Raw genomic sequence first — 14595 nt, 5'->3', positions numbered from 1 at the left:
TTCTTCAGCACTCCACCAAATACATGCAATCCATTTAACAATGCAAATAGCTTGGCGATGATTTAACACAGTGTTGTTGTATTGTGGAAAAAGCCGGTCGATCGTATGTTTTTTTTTTTCAAAGTAGTGTGAGTGATATATACACACAACAAATATTTTATTATTCTGGTATGTTTTTTTATATTTGTTATTGTTTTTGATTTTTTGTTTTGTTCCCAATATTCGTTGTATTCTCCAACAACAACTATCTACTGCCATAAAATTCAACCATGTTATGAATATGAATTGAAGAGATAATGTGTTGCTTGTTTTGAATTGTACAAAACATGTTCACACATTCTTACTATACAGTTCATACAAGAGGTATTCGTCAGTGTGTACGTTTCTTCCGCCATTTTTACTTAAAAAGCAATAAGTTTTCATAGGTATGTGCAAAGGAAATTCAAGAAATTTTTCCAATGCTGATATGTAAGTTACGTTTATTATTTCTGACGCAATTGTTTATTACACTACATTTTAAATTTGATAAAATTGATAGTTAACATTTAAATTATGTCGAAAAAATTATGTTTTAACAAATGAATCAAAACGATTTTAATATAGACAATATTTCTTAATTATAGTAATTTTATAAACCTTAACATATCACACTATAGCAAATATAGCAAATGAATTAAAAAGAAATTAAATGTAATGCAAATATTTATTGCCTTTTCAATTTTATTAAGAATCACACCAAACAATTTGCCTAAAAAGAGAATTAATGTTATTTAGATTCTTTTGAAAACGTCTAGAAGAATACCTCTGAAAATCGCTGCCATTCATTGCCACGCCATACCGGGAGTTTCTCGACTTGATGCCACGTTTTGAATTTGCCGTGAAGAGTTCTATGAGTAAGAAAATAATTAGACCTCATTATATTGCTATGCATATGTAGATCCAAAAAATCATGCAAAAATATTCTATATTTTCTTTGAATAAATTAATAATACAGTTTTATGTCGACTTGTAACGAGTCGCAAATCACTGTCAAGAGCAAACACGTCTTATGTCATAATGATATCGCCAGAATTCGTATTTCGGATTAAAAACAAAGAAACAATCAGATTTTTGCATTTGCTATTAAATGTGTTTTCAATTGTCGAATATACTGTTCATTTAAGTTTTAAATAGCAAAAAGTAAAATCAAAGCGGTCTCAAAAAAGAAAACCACAAAAAATGACTTGCAACTGAAATAGAATATCGTTTAGAGGTTTTTTAGATAACTGGCAATAGTTATTGTGGTCTCAATTCAACCAGTGGAAACCAGTAGTAATTTGGTTAAAGACGAGATAACAACATCGATTACAAGTATCGCTATTTACGCACCTTTGTGTTATTATTTGAAAAGCTTTCTTTTGACCGATCATTGGTAAGATCTGTATTTCTTTAAGTGAACCTTTGTTGAGTAGTTCCAAAACTCCTTTCCTGTGTTTACTCAGTCTTGACTTGGCGTTGGTCGATGTCGAGGAACTGTTGCAAATCTGTGATATTAAACTGTTATTATTGTCTTTTAGCCTCTTATTGGCTTTCTTGTTATTCGGAGTTTTTGTTGATGTTTCTGATTTGGCGGGTATTTCATCGAGCTCTTTATGTGTTGTCAGGCGTCCATTATTCCGTTTTTCCGCATACCTTTGAAGAACAGAACGACGCGAGCTTCTGCGTAGGTATGAAGTGTTGTTGCTGCTTTCGTTTATTGGTTCACTTGGAATCTGGAATTCATTTTCAATAACAGAATGCGCAATGCCAAAGCGTTCAGAAATACGTCTCGAGCGTCTTATAGATTTATTCAAATCTTTTTTATCGGATGTGTTGACACCGGCGAAAAATGTCTCCGTGAAAGAGACTCTTTCATCACTTTTCATGTTAGGGCTAGAGGTTTTGGGTGGATGCAATACACCTTGTGGTACTTCAGGAACTTTGAACATATCTTCACTCGTATTGAACTAAATTGCAAAATTGACAAACACCAGATATTAAATAAAGCTAAGATAAGGACATAACATATCTTACCAGCTGACATTTGGCATTTGCTTTTATTGGACTGTCCTGAAGAACTTCCTTCATTATGCTTTTAATTTCCTGGCGCATGTTCTGCGTCAATGGTGTTTGGTGTGGAGCCATCGTGGCGGCAGCCGGAGTTTGTGGTGGCATTAGGGCATGTAAATTGCGTTGTAGGATGTCAATGAATTTTTTCTCCAAACCGGATTCTAACTCTGTCATATATTTGCGAATAACCGGACTGAAACTAAAATACATAATTACAGACAGTTTTTAACTTCGACATATCGAATTGTTCCTACTTCGTATTTCCTTTGTTGTGGTTGTTGTTAACTAGTCCATCAACGGCTGTGGAAGAAGATATGTTTAAGCTTAAAAGCGATCCATTAGAATCTGAACTGCGATTGAAGAGAGATTCTCGATTGTGAGTAGATTCCAGCTGTGCCATGTTGGGCAGATTCATGGCAACATTTGACAATTTTGGCCTGTAGTAATTTAATGTATATGTACGTATAGTCCACAAAAATTCATCTCACATGCTTACCTTTTGCTGCTTGTAATTTCTGTTTGATTGCATCTATTCACCTCAGCACGCTGCTTCTTTGGCGTGCAAAAGGTATTACTTTTAATGACTGACTTTACAGGCATTCCGTTTATGGCCGAGTATGTCCTCTTTAGGGGTGTAGCTCTATTGGCAATATTATTTTGCAGTGGTTTTATTTTGTATGGGGTTTGTTTGATTTTTGCATTTTTCTAAAACGATTAAGTAAAGCATTTTTGGTACTTTTGTAGAAATATGTCGGATTTAGAAATAAAGGACACTGAAATATCATCAGGTGCTCTTGCAACACTAAAAACATTTTTGGATGAGACATTCGGTCAACATAAGTATAACTATAATATTGATTTGGCTACAAAAAAGGGAGATAACTACATGGGTGTTGTGTACCGTATTACGGTATCAGTACATAGTGATGCTATCAGTGACAATAAAAATGACCTTAAACTCATAATGAAGGTCCCACCGCAAAATCCTCAAAGACGTCAACAATTTTTTGCTGGTCCTGGATTTCAAAGAGAGATACTAGCCTATCGAATTGTACGTACCATTTATCTAAGAAACTTGTCACATATATATTACATTTTATATTAGTTTCTTCCTCTAGTTCATGACTTTCAAAAATCTAAATGCATTAAACCCAATGAAATGTTTATTGAATATCCTCGTTTTTACTTCAGCTTACGTGAAGAATTTCACGAAGCAATCTGTATGAGCGACATACAAGAAGAAGGTTTCTACATGCATGACCGTTTTAAACTCTTGACTCGTGAGCATGTAGCACTAACAATGCGTATTTATGGCAAATTGCACGCAACATCACTTGCCATAAAGGATCAATCGCCCGAAAAGATTCAGGATCTTAAATGTATAGTTGACATTTTTGAACAACGAAAGGACGACCCCCAATTAAATGATTACTTTGAAAGTCTTAAGAAGACTGCTCTGGATTGCTTCGATAGAGAGCGAGAAAGCTTTTACTGGGAAAAGCTAAATGCGTACTTCAGCCGAGGATCATTTTATAACTTAATGCTTATGTTACTGGAGCCCAGAACCAGCGAGCCGCTCTCTGTAATATGCCATGGCGATTGTTGGATAAACAATATAATGTATAAAACGGAGGTACGCCATTGAAATAGTTTTCAAACGAAATTAAAAATATATTATTTTACAGAATGCGGGGATTGCGGATGCTCGTTTGCTTGACTGGCAAATCATGAGATATGCTTCACCCATTATTGACCTTATGTATTTCTTAATGTCGTCCACTACCAAAGAATTTCGAGCGCAGTATTTTTACGAAATGCTAGACATTTACCATGAATCGGCATGTGAACATTTAAAAAGGCATGTAGTAAGACAATAGGTTGGTTCTTATCACATATACTAAGAAAAACATTGTTGCAGGTTGGGTTCGAAACCTGAAAATATATTTTCGAAGAAGGCTTTTCAGAAAGAATTTAAAGCCAAAGGAGCTATAGGATTACTTCTAGCAATGATTGTGTTGCCTATTTTAACGACGAAAGGGGAAGATGTACCCGATTTGGAAATACTTAGTGAAAAAGTTACTCTGGGACATTCAACTGATGCTATGGAAGCCGGATTTATAGGAGCTAAATCGGATATATTCCATGCAAGAATGAAGGGCGTTGTTTGCGACACCATCGATTGGGGTCTCATTTAATTTCATTCAAACTCAATACAACATACATTTATACTTGCTTATTCTCTATACTTACCTTTATATCTGCAATTATGCTATTGATTTGAGGAGTATTTTTCAATTGCTTGGCATTTTGAGCGAACCTTAGGGTGGAGAGAGTTTCGCTCAAATCCTCCCTGTGTGGACTTATACACGCCAACAATGTTAAGTACGAGTTCAAATTTAGTGAATCTACGATAAATAAAATTATTATATTATTTTTTAGGATCGCTAATAGATAAAATTCGAAAGCACAATTTTGCACACATATTGAAAACGATACATTTTTTTTTTTTGTTTTAATAAAACAAATAAAAGTGATCCTATATGCAATTGTATGTCCTAGCAACTATATATCCAAGCTTATTATCATCTTACCTTGTAATACGGAACTTAGAACACTATCACGGTATGGTATAACCTTACTTCCCATTGTCATTGCTTGTAAAACTTTTCCTATGGATAGTAAGCCCTGGTTTATGTTGACACCCTCTGACATGGCTACACCCTGGTGACCGGTTCGTCTCACGCCTTCAGATCCAGCTAGATCAACAAGATTCATACAAGACGATATAATGGACTCTTCGCCATTCGTGTTCCTCAAAATGCAACGTAGATGTATAGTAAAAATGGCATGAGAACGGGAACTTTGGGAATTCATTTTTGTAGGTCTAACATGACGATTTTTACTACCTTGTGTGAGTATGGCGTGACACTCATTTATGTCGGTTAAAGGTTTGCGGGACCCGCCAGTGTACCTGAAACCTACATTAATTGTAAAATATATTATTTCTTATTATAAATATATGTCTAAGAATGTATTTTAGTAATTACTTAATATGAATGCGGTAGAAATATTTTTTTTGGAATTTTAATTTATATTCACGGTTAATAATAAAAAATAAAGAGATATTTTCTTTAAGACTATTTCTTATGAAAATTTTGTAAAAGTTGTTCCTCATTTTGCATGAATGAAATGTTTCTCTATGTGCCTAAAAGCAATATGGTAGCAAGTATGGAACCATGGTAGCGAGCACGTGAATGGCTGCAAACACAGCGTGTCAGCTAAATCAAAATCCTTAATATTGGTTGACAAATAAAACAAATAATTTTATTTCACTTCTTACCTTTTGCAATAATTGGCTCGCTAGAATTTTCCGCCAATAAATCATAGACCTTTTCATTGTAAATCTCAATAAACGAGGCTGATATTTCTCTTTTGAACACGGGTTCGTTCTCAGTGTTATCTTTATCTTGAGTCTCGGCAGAAAATATTTCCTTTAAAACGCGAGGTACAACACCGATATGTTCGCCCTCAAAATTCTGAAATGGCATAGTGAGACTCCATTAGAAATGTTCCAGCATTTATTTAATATTTTATTTTGTACTTACCGTCGAATCTAATCCCATCGTATACGATTTCCCTGTACCTGTTTGCCCATATGCCAACGCAGTACAGTTGAAGCCCAGCTTCAATTTTTTCACCAGAGGCTTTATTAAATCTTCAAACACTTGCGTCTGGGTTACTTCAGGACTCAAAACATAGTCGAAAGTAAAGGGCCTCTCTTCAACGATTAAAATCTACAAAGGGATCTATTATTATACCACTCTTTTTTCATATACTTTTTACGTACGTTTGGATTTGGGTGGTATCCAATGACGCTGGACTCCTTGCTGTTTATTAAGGATTGCCGAACAGGCCTTTCCCTCACAGCTATTTTTACAGCACAATTATCACTGGCGTTAGACATTTTGCCTTCTACACACTTTTAAATATTTAAAACAGGCAGCATTTAAAGTTCAATCAAGTAAATAATAAATTGACACCACAATTCTTCAAATTAAAATTTCAAATTTATAAACATTATCAGTGCTGACAACTTCGTTTGTGTACGGTTTAGAATGTCAATCATTTAGAGTTGCCACACCCTTTGTTTTTGCATTGCTGGGTTGCCAATGTTTCGGTTTTCCTCTATTTGCTTTAGGTAGATGCATCTACGCTTGGGAGCATGGTAGAAGAATATAGGTAGACGCATCGGCACAGCTGCTGGGACAATGAACTGTCAAACCAATTTTGGAATTGAAAATGTTGAATGAAAAATTATATAAATTTGTAAAAATTGTTGGAAAGCACGAATTATAATAACCTCCGAATGACGTCGTATAAGAAAACTTATTAAAATCTACTTATATTTTAAAAAACATTTAAATTTTTTGACATATTGATGCATCTTCCTGTATTCTTCTGCCATGCTTGGGAACATTGATTTGACAAAAAAAATTTAAATGTTTTTTTTCAAATATAAGTAGATCTTTGTATGTTTTCTTATACGATGTCATTATTTTAATTCGAGTTTTCAACATTTAAAATTTAAATAATTTTTTATTCAACATTTTCAATTCCAAAATTGGTTTGACATTGTTCATTGTCCCAGCAGCTGTGCCGACGCGTCTACCTATATTCTTCTGCCATGCTCTAAAGTGAGAATAATCATACAACCCACGGTATAATTATTACAGGTAGCAGCAATACTAGTGTCAAATTCTACATGATGTTTTGTGACTCAATTCCATTTCTTTTCACTTTTTTTGATACAAAATTTCACTGCAGGACAATGTGAATATATTTTTACCTAGTAATAGAAAAATCCCTGTTATATTAACAAACCCCCAATGGTGATAATGCACATCGAAATGACATTAAATAATAAAGTCGTATGTTCCATGTTTCCAAATGTTTCCTAAAATTGTAAAATGTAGAATACTTTATTTGTATATGCAGTTTGGTTTAAATTTGAAAGGGATGTTGTTTTTTCCACGCTATTCTAGCGATTGTTTGATGTGTTGATAGCTTGGAATATACAGCTAGCAACAGTACATTCAGGGGAAGATGATAGTTTAAAATGAAATATTTCAAGAACTATCATTTTTATTTTCATCATTTTAAATTTGATAATCCAAATTCCAAAAATGAAAATCTTTGAGAGAAAAAAATTGATACGTACAAAAACAAATTTGTATGTTAGGTTTGTAGTACAACAACACATGTTGTTACCATTCTTCTACCATCACACAATAAAAGCTGGGTAATCAAGTCACTCCCTTCCTAAGGTCTAGACTCTAGATTGGTCTCTAGACTCTAGAGACCAATCAGTCTCTCAGGCTGATAGACATAGAAATCAGATCTCTACTTCCCACGACAGTCATCAGCACGTAAATCTGTGTCAGGTAAATCTGTTGAAGAGGCGCAACACGTATTGTATTGTATTGGATTAATACAATGCTTAGTAGCAGAATTATCAACTCAACCATTGGGGAAATATCTGTCAGGAAATCGTCACTAGGGGCGTTCTATTACCATTGCTCTGGCTTTTGGTTATCAACAACATGCTCATAGATCTGGGGCAAAACGGGACAAAGGTAGTCGCTTATGCTGATGATGTTGCCCTATTGATTGCTGAGGAATTCCTACAAACAATCTCTGGTCTGATGCAGGGAGATCTAGTCACCTTATTAAGGTTGGCACGCCGCAATGGACTAGGCGTGAACCCATCAAAGGCAGAGCTCGTCCTCTTTACGAAGAAACTTAAATGCCATTCATTTATACCACCGATGCCAGATGGGGTCACGCTAAACCATTCTTCTGAAGCTAAATACCTCGGCACTATCCTCGATCGCCAACTAAGCTGGTAGAGGAACACCGAGGAGCGAGCAAAGAAAGGTTTGATTGCACTCTACTTCTGCAAGAACTCCATAGGAACACCTGGTCTCGTAACAATCCACCTTTCTGCAGCATAGCTGTCTATACCGATGGTTCAAAGATGGAATGCGGAACGGGAACGGGAGCTGGGGCTGCATTCTTGTTCTATGAAAATATGAAATGAAAACAATTTCCTTTATAAATTTTTTCATTTGACATTTCTTTCCTTTATAAAAGTTTTCATTTCACATTTTGATAGAACAAGAAATGAGGCCCTGGTGTCTTCTGTGACACTCTTAACGTTCGCGAATCCTACAAGCTTAGAAACGACAGTAGCGTATTCCAGACGGAAATCTTCGCGGTCAAGAAAGCCATACCCCTGTTGGTCACAGGCAACAACGAGGTTAGCAGTTCGGTGACTATATGCATCGATATTCAATCGGCGCTGAGGGCCCTAAACTCATCTACCATTAAGTCTAAGGTTGCTTTGGACTGCATGGGTTGTCCATCAAGCTCTGTTGGGTTCCTGGTCATTGCAATATTCCAATTAACGAGACTGCAGACGAATTGGCTAGGTTAGGGTCCGAATCAACTACCATTTAAGTTGAGAACTCGGCCATACCACCCCTGTGCTGGACGAAAGGAGATGCAACATCTCCAAAATCCTCTGGCCCACACTCTCGGAGAAGAGCAAAAGCCGCTACTGTCCTTGTCGAAGTCCGACTTAAAACTTGTGGTGGGATATTCACAGGTTACTACAAGGTGAGGCAATGACCTCGAAATGAAAAAGCGATGATATTGACTACTGTAGAATCTGTCAATCCGAAATTGAGACGATCGAATTTTTGCTTTGCCACTGTCCAGCACTCATTAACGTGAGACACAGGTTTGTGGGGAAAAAGTGTCACATAATTTGTCTTCGTTCTCTAACACAGACCATACAGTAATTCTTCAATTAGCCAGAAGACTTAAGTGGCTAAAGACGACACGGCAAGATTTCTAGCCGTGGGTCACCCGTATAACTACACATCCCATCAGTAATACATTCACTTTTTTCCACTATCCTTCTTTCTTCCAATTTCTTCATTAGGATGAACACAATTGACCAGCAGGTCTCCGAGTGGAGCGGTTACCGAAAGGCAACTGTGCGTCCCTCACCCTAACCATGGTTCTTTGCAAAGATGTTTCCCACATATAGGGAACGCAGACTGCAAATTTACAGTGTTCAAAAAGGCGACTAAAACATCTTACATCTGACGGGGATATATCAAAATGTGGACCTATATGACCGATTTTCAAAACCAAATTCTACGAACCTAAAATGCATCTCAACAAAATTTAAACCACTTCATATCGTTCAGAAACTATAATGATTTTCACCAACGGACCGACATGACTAAACCGACATAGAATCCTATGCTAACCAAGAACATGCACTTTGTGAGGACTAAAATGCTAATTTAATATATCCTCCATATTAGTTCGCCGTCGACAACAAGTGATGCTATCCTAAAAGTGACGACGGCTTCGAGGAGTAGAATAAAGGTGAATATTGAAAGAAAAGCGTCAAATAAACAGAACAATTTATTGCATTTGTTATTAGTAAATTTGAAGTTAATTTAATCAACCTGCACTCCCTTGAAATGGGTATGAATTAAAGGCCTGCACAAGACGAATTGTATGAATTATGCTTTTTTCGACACACTGACTTTGTCTACTCAATCATGCGCTATGTATTTGATAGGCATTTTGATTCATGTGTGCCATTGTCTAAGGTTCGATCGTGGCATGGCTGACTCGAATATTTGCATGGTGTTCTCCATAAATGCAGGGTGTCAACGATGACATCGAACCGTGTCATAGTCAAATTGTGTGTCATTTGTGTACGTGTGCTTAAATTGAGAGAGTGTGTGTGTGTGTTACTTTCGACGGTGTGGATATGTTTTTGTGTGTGCTGTAATTTTGAAGTAACAAACACCGCATAAATAGAAAATTGAGTTCAATAACAAAATGTGCATAAACATCAACAAATGAATAGAAAAAATGAAATATATACTGAACAATCCCAATTTATTGGTGACTGTCATAAAAAAGAGGTTAATATTGTTTGTCTATTTTCTATCTACATATAGTGTTCTTTTAAAATTAAAGTTTGTGGGCAGAGATTTGACTCTCATTCAATAACAGAATATGCACAGATTTGAACAATGGAAGTAATTACAGTAGCACTCATTCTTATTTCACCTCAATAATGGAGGCAAAAATTTATGAAATTATAATCAAAATAAGAACATTTTTCAAGGGATTATTGTTTTGTAACAAGAATTAACATTTCAGATTGTTTCGTCAATAACCACAAAATGTGAAAGTTTTGTGTGGAAGTGCCTTTAATATTTTAGCATTCGCCATGAAATTCTTTATTACAAAAAATTTATTTCACATATCGGAAAAACAGGTAGCGATTGCGCTTTGCCTTCATCACGTGTTTGGCTTTTTCATTGGCAATTGTTTCATAATTGTTGTTGTTTTTTTGATAGAACATTTTTGTATGACACACTATTCAACATTCCCTTTTATTGGTCATTACATGTTATGACGATGGGTTTGAGTGTGACCGACATGACGAGACATCCAACCATTGGTTGGATGTCATGTACTGTTATGCGTTTGATCAAACAGGGCACAACATGACGAGCATTTTCTCTCCATGGCATAAATAGAGAAAATTGTCACATTTGCAGCCCTTTAGTATGAATGTTAAGGAAGAGAAGGAATGTTTCATGATTTCCACCTTTTGTCCTTGTATACAATCAAGAAGCTTTTTCCAGTATAATTTGTTTATTGTTTGTAAGCACCATATGTTATGATGTTAAGCTTAGTTTTAAGGTTTAGTAATCATATATTCATTGGTAATTTTTATTTTTGATGCTTAATAAGTTTCGCACCTTGGTAAAGTTAGAAAGTTCATAAACTCGCACCATCAAGAAAAGTTTTTCACTGAAAATTGAACAGTACTGCAATGACGACAAAGGTGCTTTAGTTGGATACATTTTGTCTAGAAAGTTCTTTACAATAGTTTTCTGAGAATTACACATGTGCTTCATATTCCAATCACTTATACGGTAATACTCTTACATAAATTTCCATTCATGTTAGCCAATGCTAATACAACACAGTTTTGTATATGGGCTTTCCTTAACTGCGGTTCTGGTTTGCTGGGTGAATTCCTTAATTAATTACTACATCGATATAGAAATTCATTGCTGCGAGGGTAACATTTCAGCTTCGGAGGAGGCACCTTCACTTGCACAAACGGTCTCGTTATTTGGTTCAGTTTGACGCTGGGTGAGTATCTGCAAAAAATATTCTCCAAATACAGAATGATTATAGGCTATCACACGTTTAAGGGCAGTGGTGTAGAATTCTAATTCATCTTTGAAATCAACGTATCCTGGTGGTGGAGGCGGTAGCCCCCCTTTTGAACGGAGTGCTAGTCGAAAATATGTCTGCAATCGTTTCCCTAAAAAATTAACATTTTAGGTATGCGAATGCTCTAAAGAGTCGGTTTATTTACTTACACATAAGTTGCCTAACTGGAGCATCCCTATTAGCAATTTGCTTTATTTGCGTTTGGAGCATGTCCAGTGCATCTGTGTCCATTGTTGATTGACTTTCCTTTTTCAAATACTTATTGATTACAGTTTTTATTTGTTCCCAAATATTATCTATAGCCACTGATATCTCTCTGCAATGAGAATAGCATTATTTCCATAAAAAACATTATTCTTGCATAGTTCCTTACTTTTCGTTCGTTATACTGTGTAGCAGTATTTCAAATTGTTTTGCTAACTCAATTCGATTTTCGGAACGTTGCGATATAACAGGTACTGCGGAACAAATGGCTATTAGAGATGCTCCGACACACAAACGCTTAGCTCTTTGGCCCAACTTGAGAATACGCTCCTTGTCTGTGGAAAGAATTTCAGGGAAATCAACATCTTCCTTCCAATCCATGAGCTCCATATAAGCATTCGACATAGCCTGATCTGCAGTAATTAGCGTGCCATTTGATGTTTGGGTGAGATTACGTTGAAGCCAATTTTCTGTTGCGGGAAAACCAACTAAAATGAGCCAAATTTAATTTTTCATTGATTATAGAAATTTCCCAAAAAATATAAATTGTATACATACATTTATAATATTCCAAATATTCATTAAATTTCTGTTTCTCATACTCGACTGAGTTTGCCATGATGGCGTTACGAGAAAAATCTAATAAGAAATTCGCCATGTCCAATTTCATAAGAGCCATTGTATCCAAAATACCTTTGAACATGTCAACAACATCTTCGATTTGTGTGAGTTTCTTAATGTCGTCATCTCTAGCTGGTGCACACGATTTTCCCATGATTTTAATAATAAAATTTGCATAAGATTGAAAGTCGAGAACTCCTTTTTCAGCTTGTTGGCGAATAACCGACTCGTCTAAGATATCGTTGATTTGATCCAGAATGAGTTTATTATTTTGGGTTAGAATCTGGGGAAAACATTCCTTAATTTCACTTAACAATTGTATAGCGTAATCATAGGAAGGAGGGTCAGAGTTCAACTGCTCCCTTAGTAAGTCCCAGAACGCTTTGTGCATGCAATCCTTTATACGTTTTTCAAGGCTATAAAACATGGGAATAACTCATATAGATTCATTGTAACTGATGATTGATAATTTAGCAAACCTGTTTTCAGGTGGCTCATAGGGTTGTAATTTAAACTCAGGATTTAATGCAATTTCATGGGCAAGTTCCATATTTTGTATGTTTTTAACTACATTAGTTACTTCATCAAGCGTCATCACCTTTGGTGGGCTGCCATCCATGCTGGGCAATACGAATCTGGCTAGTCTACACCACGAGAAAAATGCAAAATATTGGTGGACAACGTGAAATAAAATAAGTACTTACTTGTCAGAGCATTCGCTGTCCGTGCGGGAGCGTAAACTTGATGTTCCTGGCGATGTACCCAAAATGTTTTGTGGTGGAATATTTTTTTCATTGTCATTAGAGCCATTAGAATCCATTCTGAAAAAACAAATAGAGAGTGATATTCAAATTACGTAGTATAACTGCGTTCAACTTTTTCTTTATTAACACAACCGTCGCCGCTTTGCGTCTTTCAAACAATGAAAATGCACACACATATGCATATAATACCTACATGCTTTATTGATTTGAAAATATACTCCTCTTCAAACAAAAAATATGTACATGCATATGCGATACAGGGAGCTTGCGAAGAGGTGGTGAAGTTAACTTGTACATGAGCTTACAAAAAACCCCTTCAACTCTTTGTCATTACCTTGAAATTGAATCAGCTGGCATCTTTTGTTTTGCGTCGTTTGTTTTTATTCGCGTCTTTCAGTCAACAAGTAATTACTTCCTCACTAAATGCAATTATTACCAAATGTTGATTTACCAAAAGCGGAAATTTCAACTTCTTTATTTGAAACGTGAGTAATGGCAACAGTAATGAAGAGTCGTTCTTTGTTCCTTAAACAAAGAAAGTACATATGCAAAATCTGTAAAAGTAAAATATTTTACAAATTAATGAATGTATTATAAAACCAATGGAACAATCAATTTATAACTTTTAAAACAACATCTGATAAATATTTCCTATAGATCTTTAAATGATTTTTTAATTTGAAAATTAACAAAAAAAAAATTGAAACTGCTTGCACAACTTTATGCACAAAGATATATCTAGTCCCGCAAATACTGTGCAAAGCAACGAAAGCAGAAAGAACATATACATCTACACATACATACACATATGATTTTATGTGCACACATGTTACATATGTAAATAGAAAGAAATAATATTAGGAAATTGTTACAAGGACGTATATTTTGAAATCAGAAATCGGGCTAACTATAAATATAAAGTATAGATAATAGATGTTTATTTAACGTTATCATAAAAGAAGGTACGTACACTCAGATTTTATGTAGCCTACAGGTCGTTTTTGAACACTTTAGCACCTTTACCCAATGAATCACAAAATTTTACCAATAATTTACAAACTTTTAATTTTCAGATTCAGTACGACCACCGACCTTTTTGACACTCCGACAACAAACACAACCAATCGATGGTAGTAGACAGTAGAGTAGACTAGTTTCGAAAAGTGCGAGCGTGGGAAACAAAAATGAAAAACGCCCCAACGAAGCGAATATAAAGGCCAAAAAGCAATACTTGATAAAAAATAAACAGAAAGCAAAGACTCCGGGTACTCTGTTGTTTACGAATGAGACATGAGAAAATTGAACATCTTCACTAAAAGAGCCCGGAACTAGTTCGTTGCGAGCGTGGGAAACAAAAATGAAAAACGCCCCAACGAAGCGAATATAAAGGCCAAAAAGCAATACTTGATAAAAAATAAACAGAAAGCAAAGACTCCGGGTACTCTGTTGTTTACGAATGAGACATGAGAAAATTGAACATCTTCACTAAAGAGCGCGGAACTAGCTGCTACTATCGTTTTTCCAAATGCTATCAAACTCGACTATGGACTTGGGTAAAAACCGAGTACGCGACTAT

General features: G+C 35.5%; 2 protein-coding genes across 3 annotated transcripts; one reads left to right on the top strand and one right to left on the bottom strand.

Moving 5' to 3' along the window:
- The first annotated feature begins 302 nt into the window (after positions 1 to 302).
- LOC131800389 (uncharacterized) lies at positions 303 to 4655 on the top strand. Of its 2 annotated transcripts, none has more exons than XM_059127214.1 (6): positions 303 to 425; positions 2833 to 3139; positions 3194 to 3721; positions 3774 to 3946; positions 4007 to 4470; positions 4528 to 4655. In XM_059127214.1, the coding sequence occupies exons 2-5, from the start codon at positions 2837 to 2839 to the stop codon at positions 4281 to 4283; spliced, it is 1281 nt and encodes a 426-aa protein (XP_058983197.1). In that variant the 5' UTR covers positions 303 to 425; positions 2833 to 2836; the 3' UTR covers positions 4284 to 4470; positions 4528 to 4655. The 2 variants fall into 2 exon arrangements, with proteins under 2 accessions (XP_058983197.1, XP_058983196.1); XM_059127213.1 differs by lacking the exon at positions 303 to 425 and adding an exon at positions 1204 to 1411.
- Positions 698 to 14322, bottom strand: LOC131800494 (uncharacterized). The gene is made up of 20 exons (XM_059127196.1): positions 13990 to 14322; positions 13354 to 13573; positions 12960 to 13076; positions 12735 to 12899; positions 12193 to 12671; positions 11804 to 12122; positions 11580 to 11746; positions 11261 to 11521; positions 7493 to 7535; positions 5936 to 6071; positions 5694 to 5882; positions 5429 to 5624; positions 4680 to 5066; positions 4339 to 4493; positions 2585 to 2793; positions 2343 to 2525; positions 2053 to 2287; positions 1369 to 1985; positions 803 to 887; positions 698 to 748 (listed from the first exon to the last, which is right to left on the bottom strand). Exons 2-20 carry the CDS (start codon positions 13374 to 13376, stop codon positions 731 to 733), a joined length of 3984 nt encoding a protein of 1327 aa, XP_058983179.1. The 5' UTR covers positions 13377 to 13573; positions 13990 to 14322; the 3' UTR covers positions 698 to 730.
- Positions 14323 to 14595: the final 273 nt, after the last annotated feature.

Source organism: Musca domestica, unplaced genomic scaffold, assembly GCF_030504385.1.
Source record: "Musca domestica strain aabys unplaced genomic scaffold, Musca_domestica.polishedcontigs.V.1.1 43, whole genome shotgun sequence".
Taxonomy (NCBI): Eukaryota; Metazoa; Arthropoda; class Insecta; order Diptera; family Muscidae; genus Musca; species Musca domestica.
The sequence above is the reverse complement of the archived record's forward strand: the minus strand, read 5'-3'. Positions and strand labels throughout refer to the sequence as shown.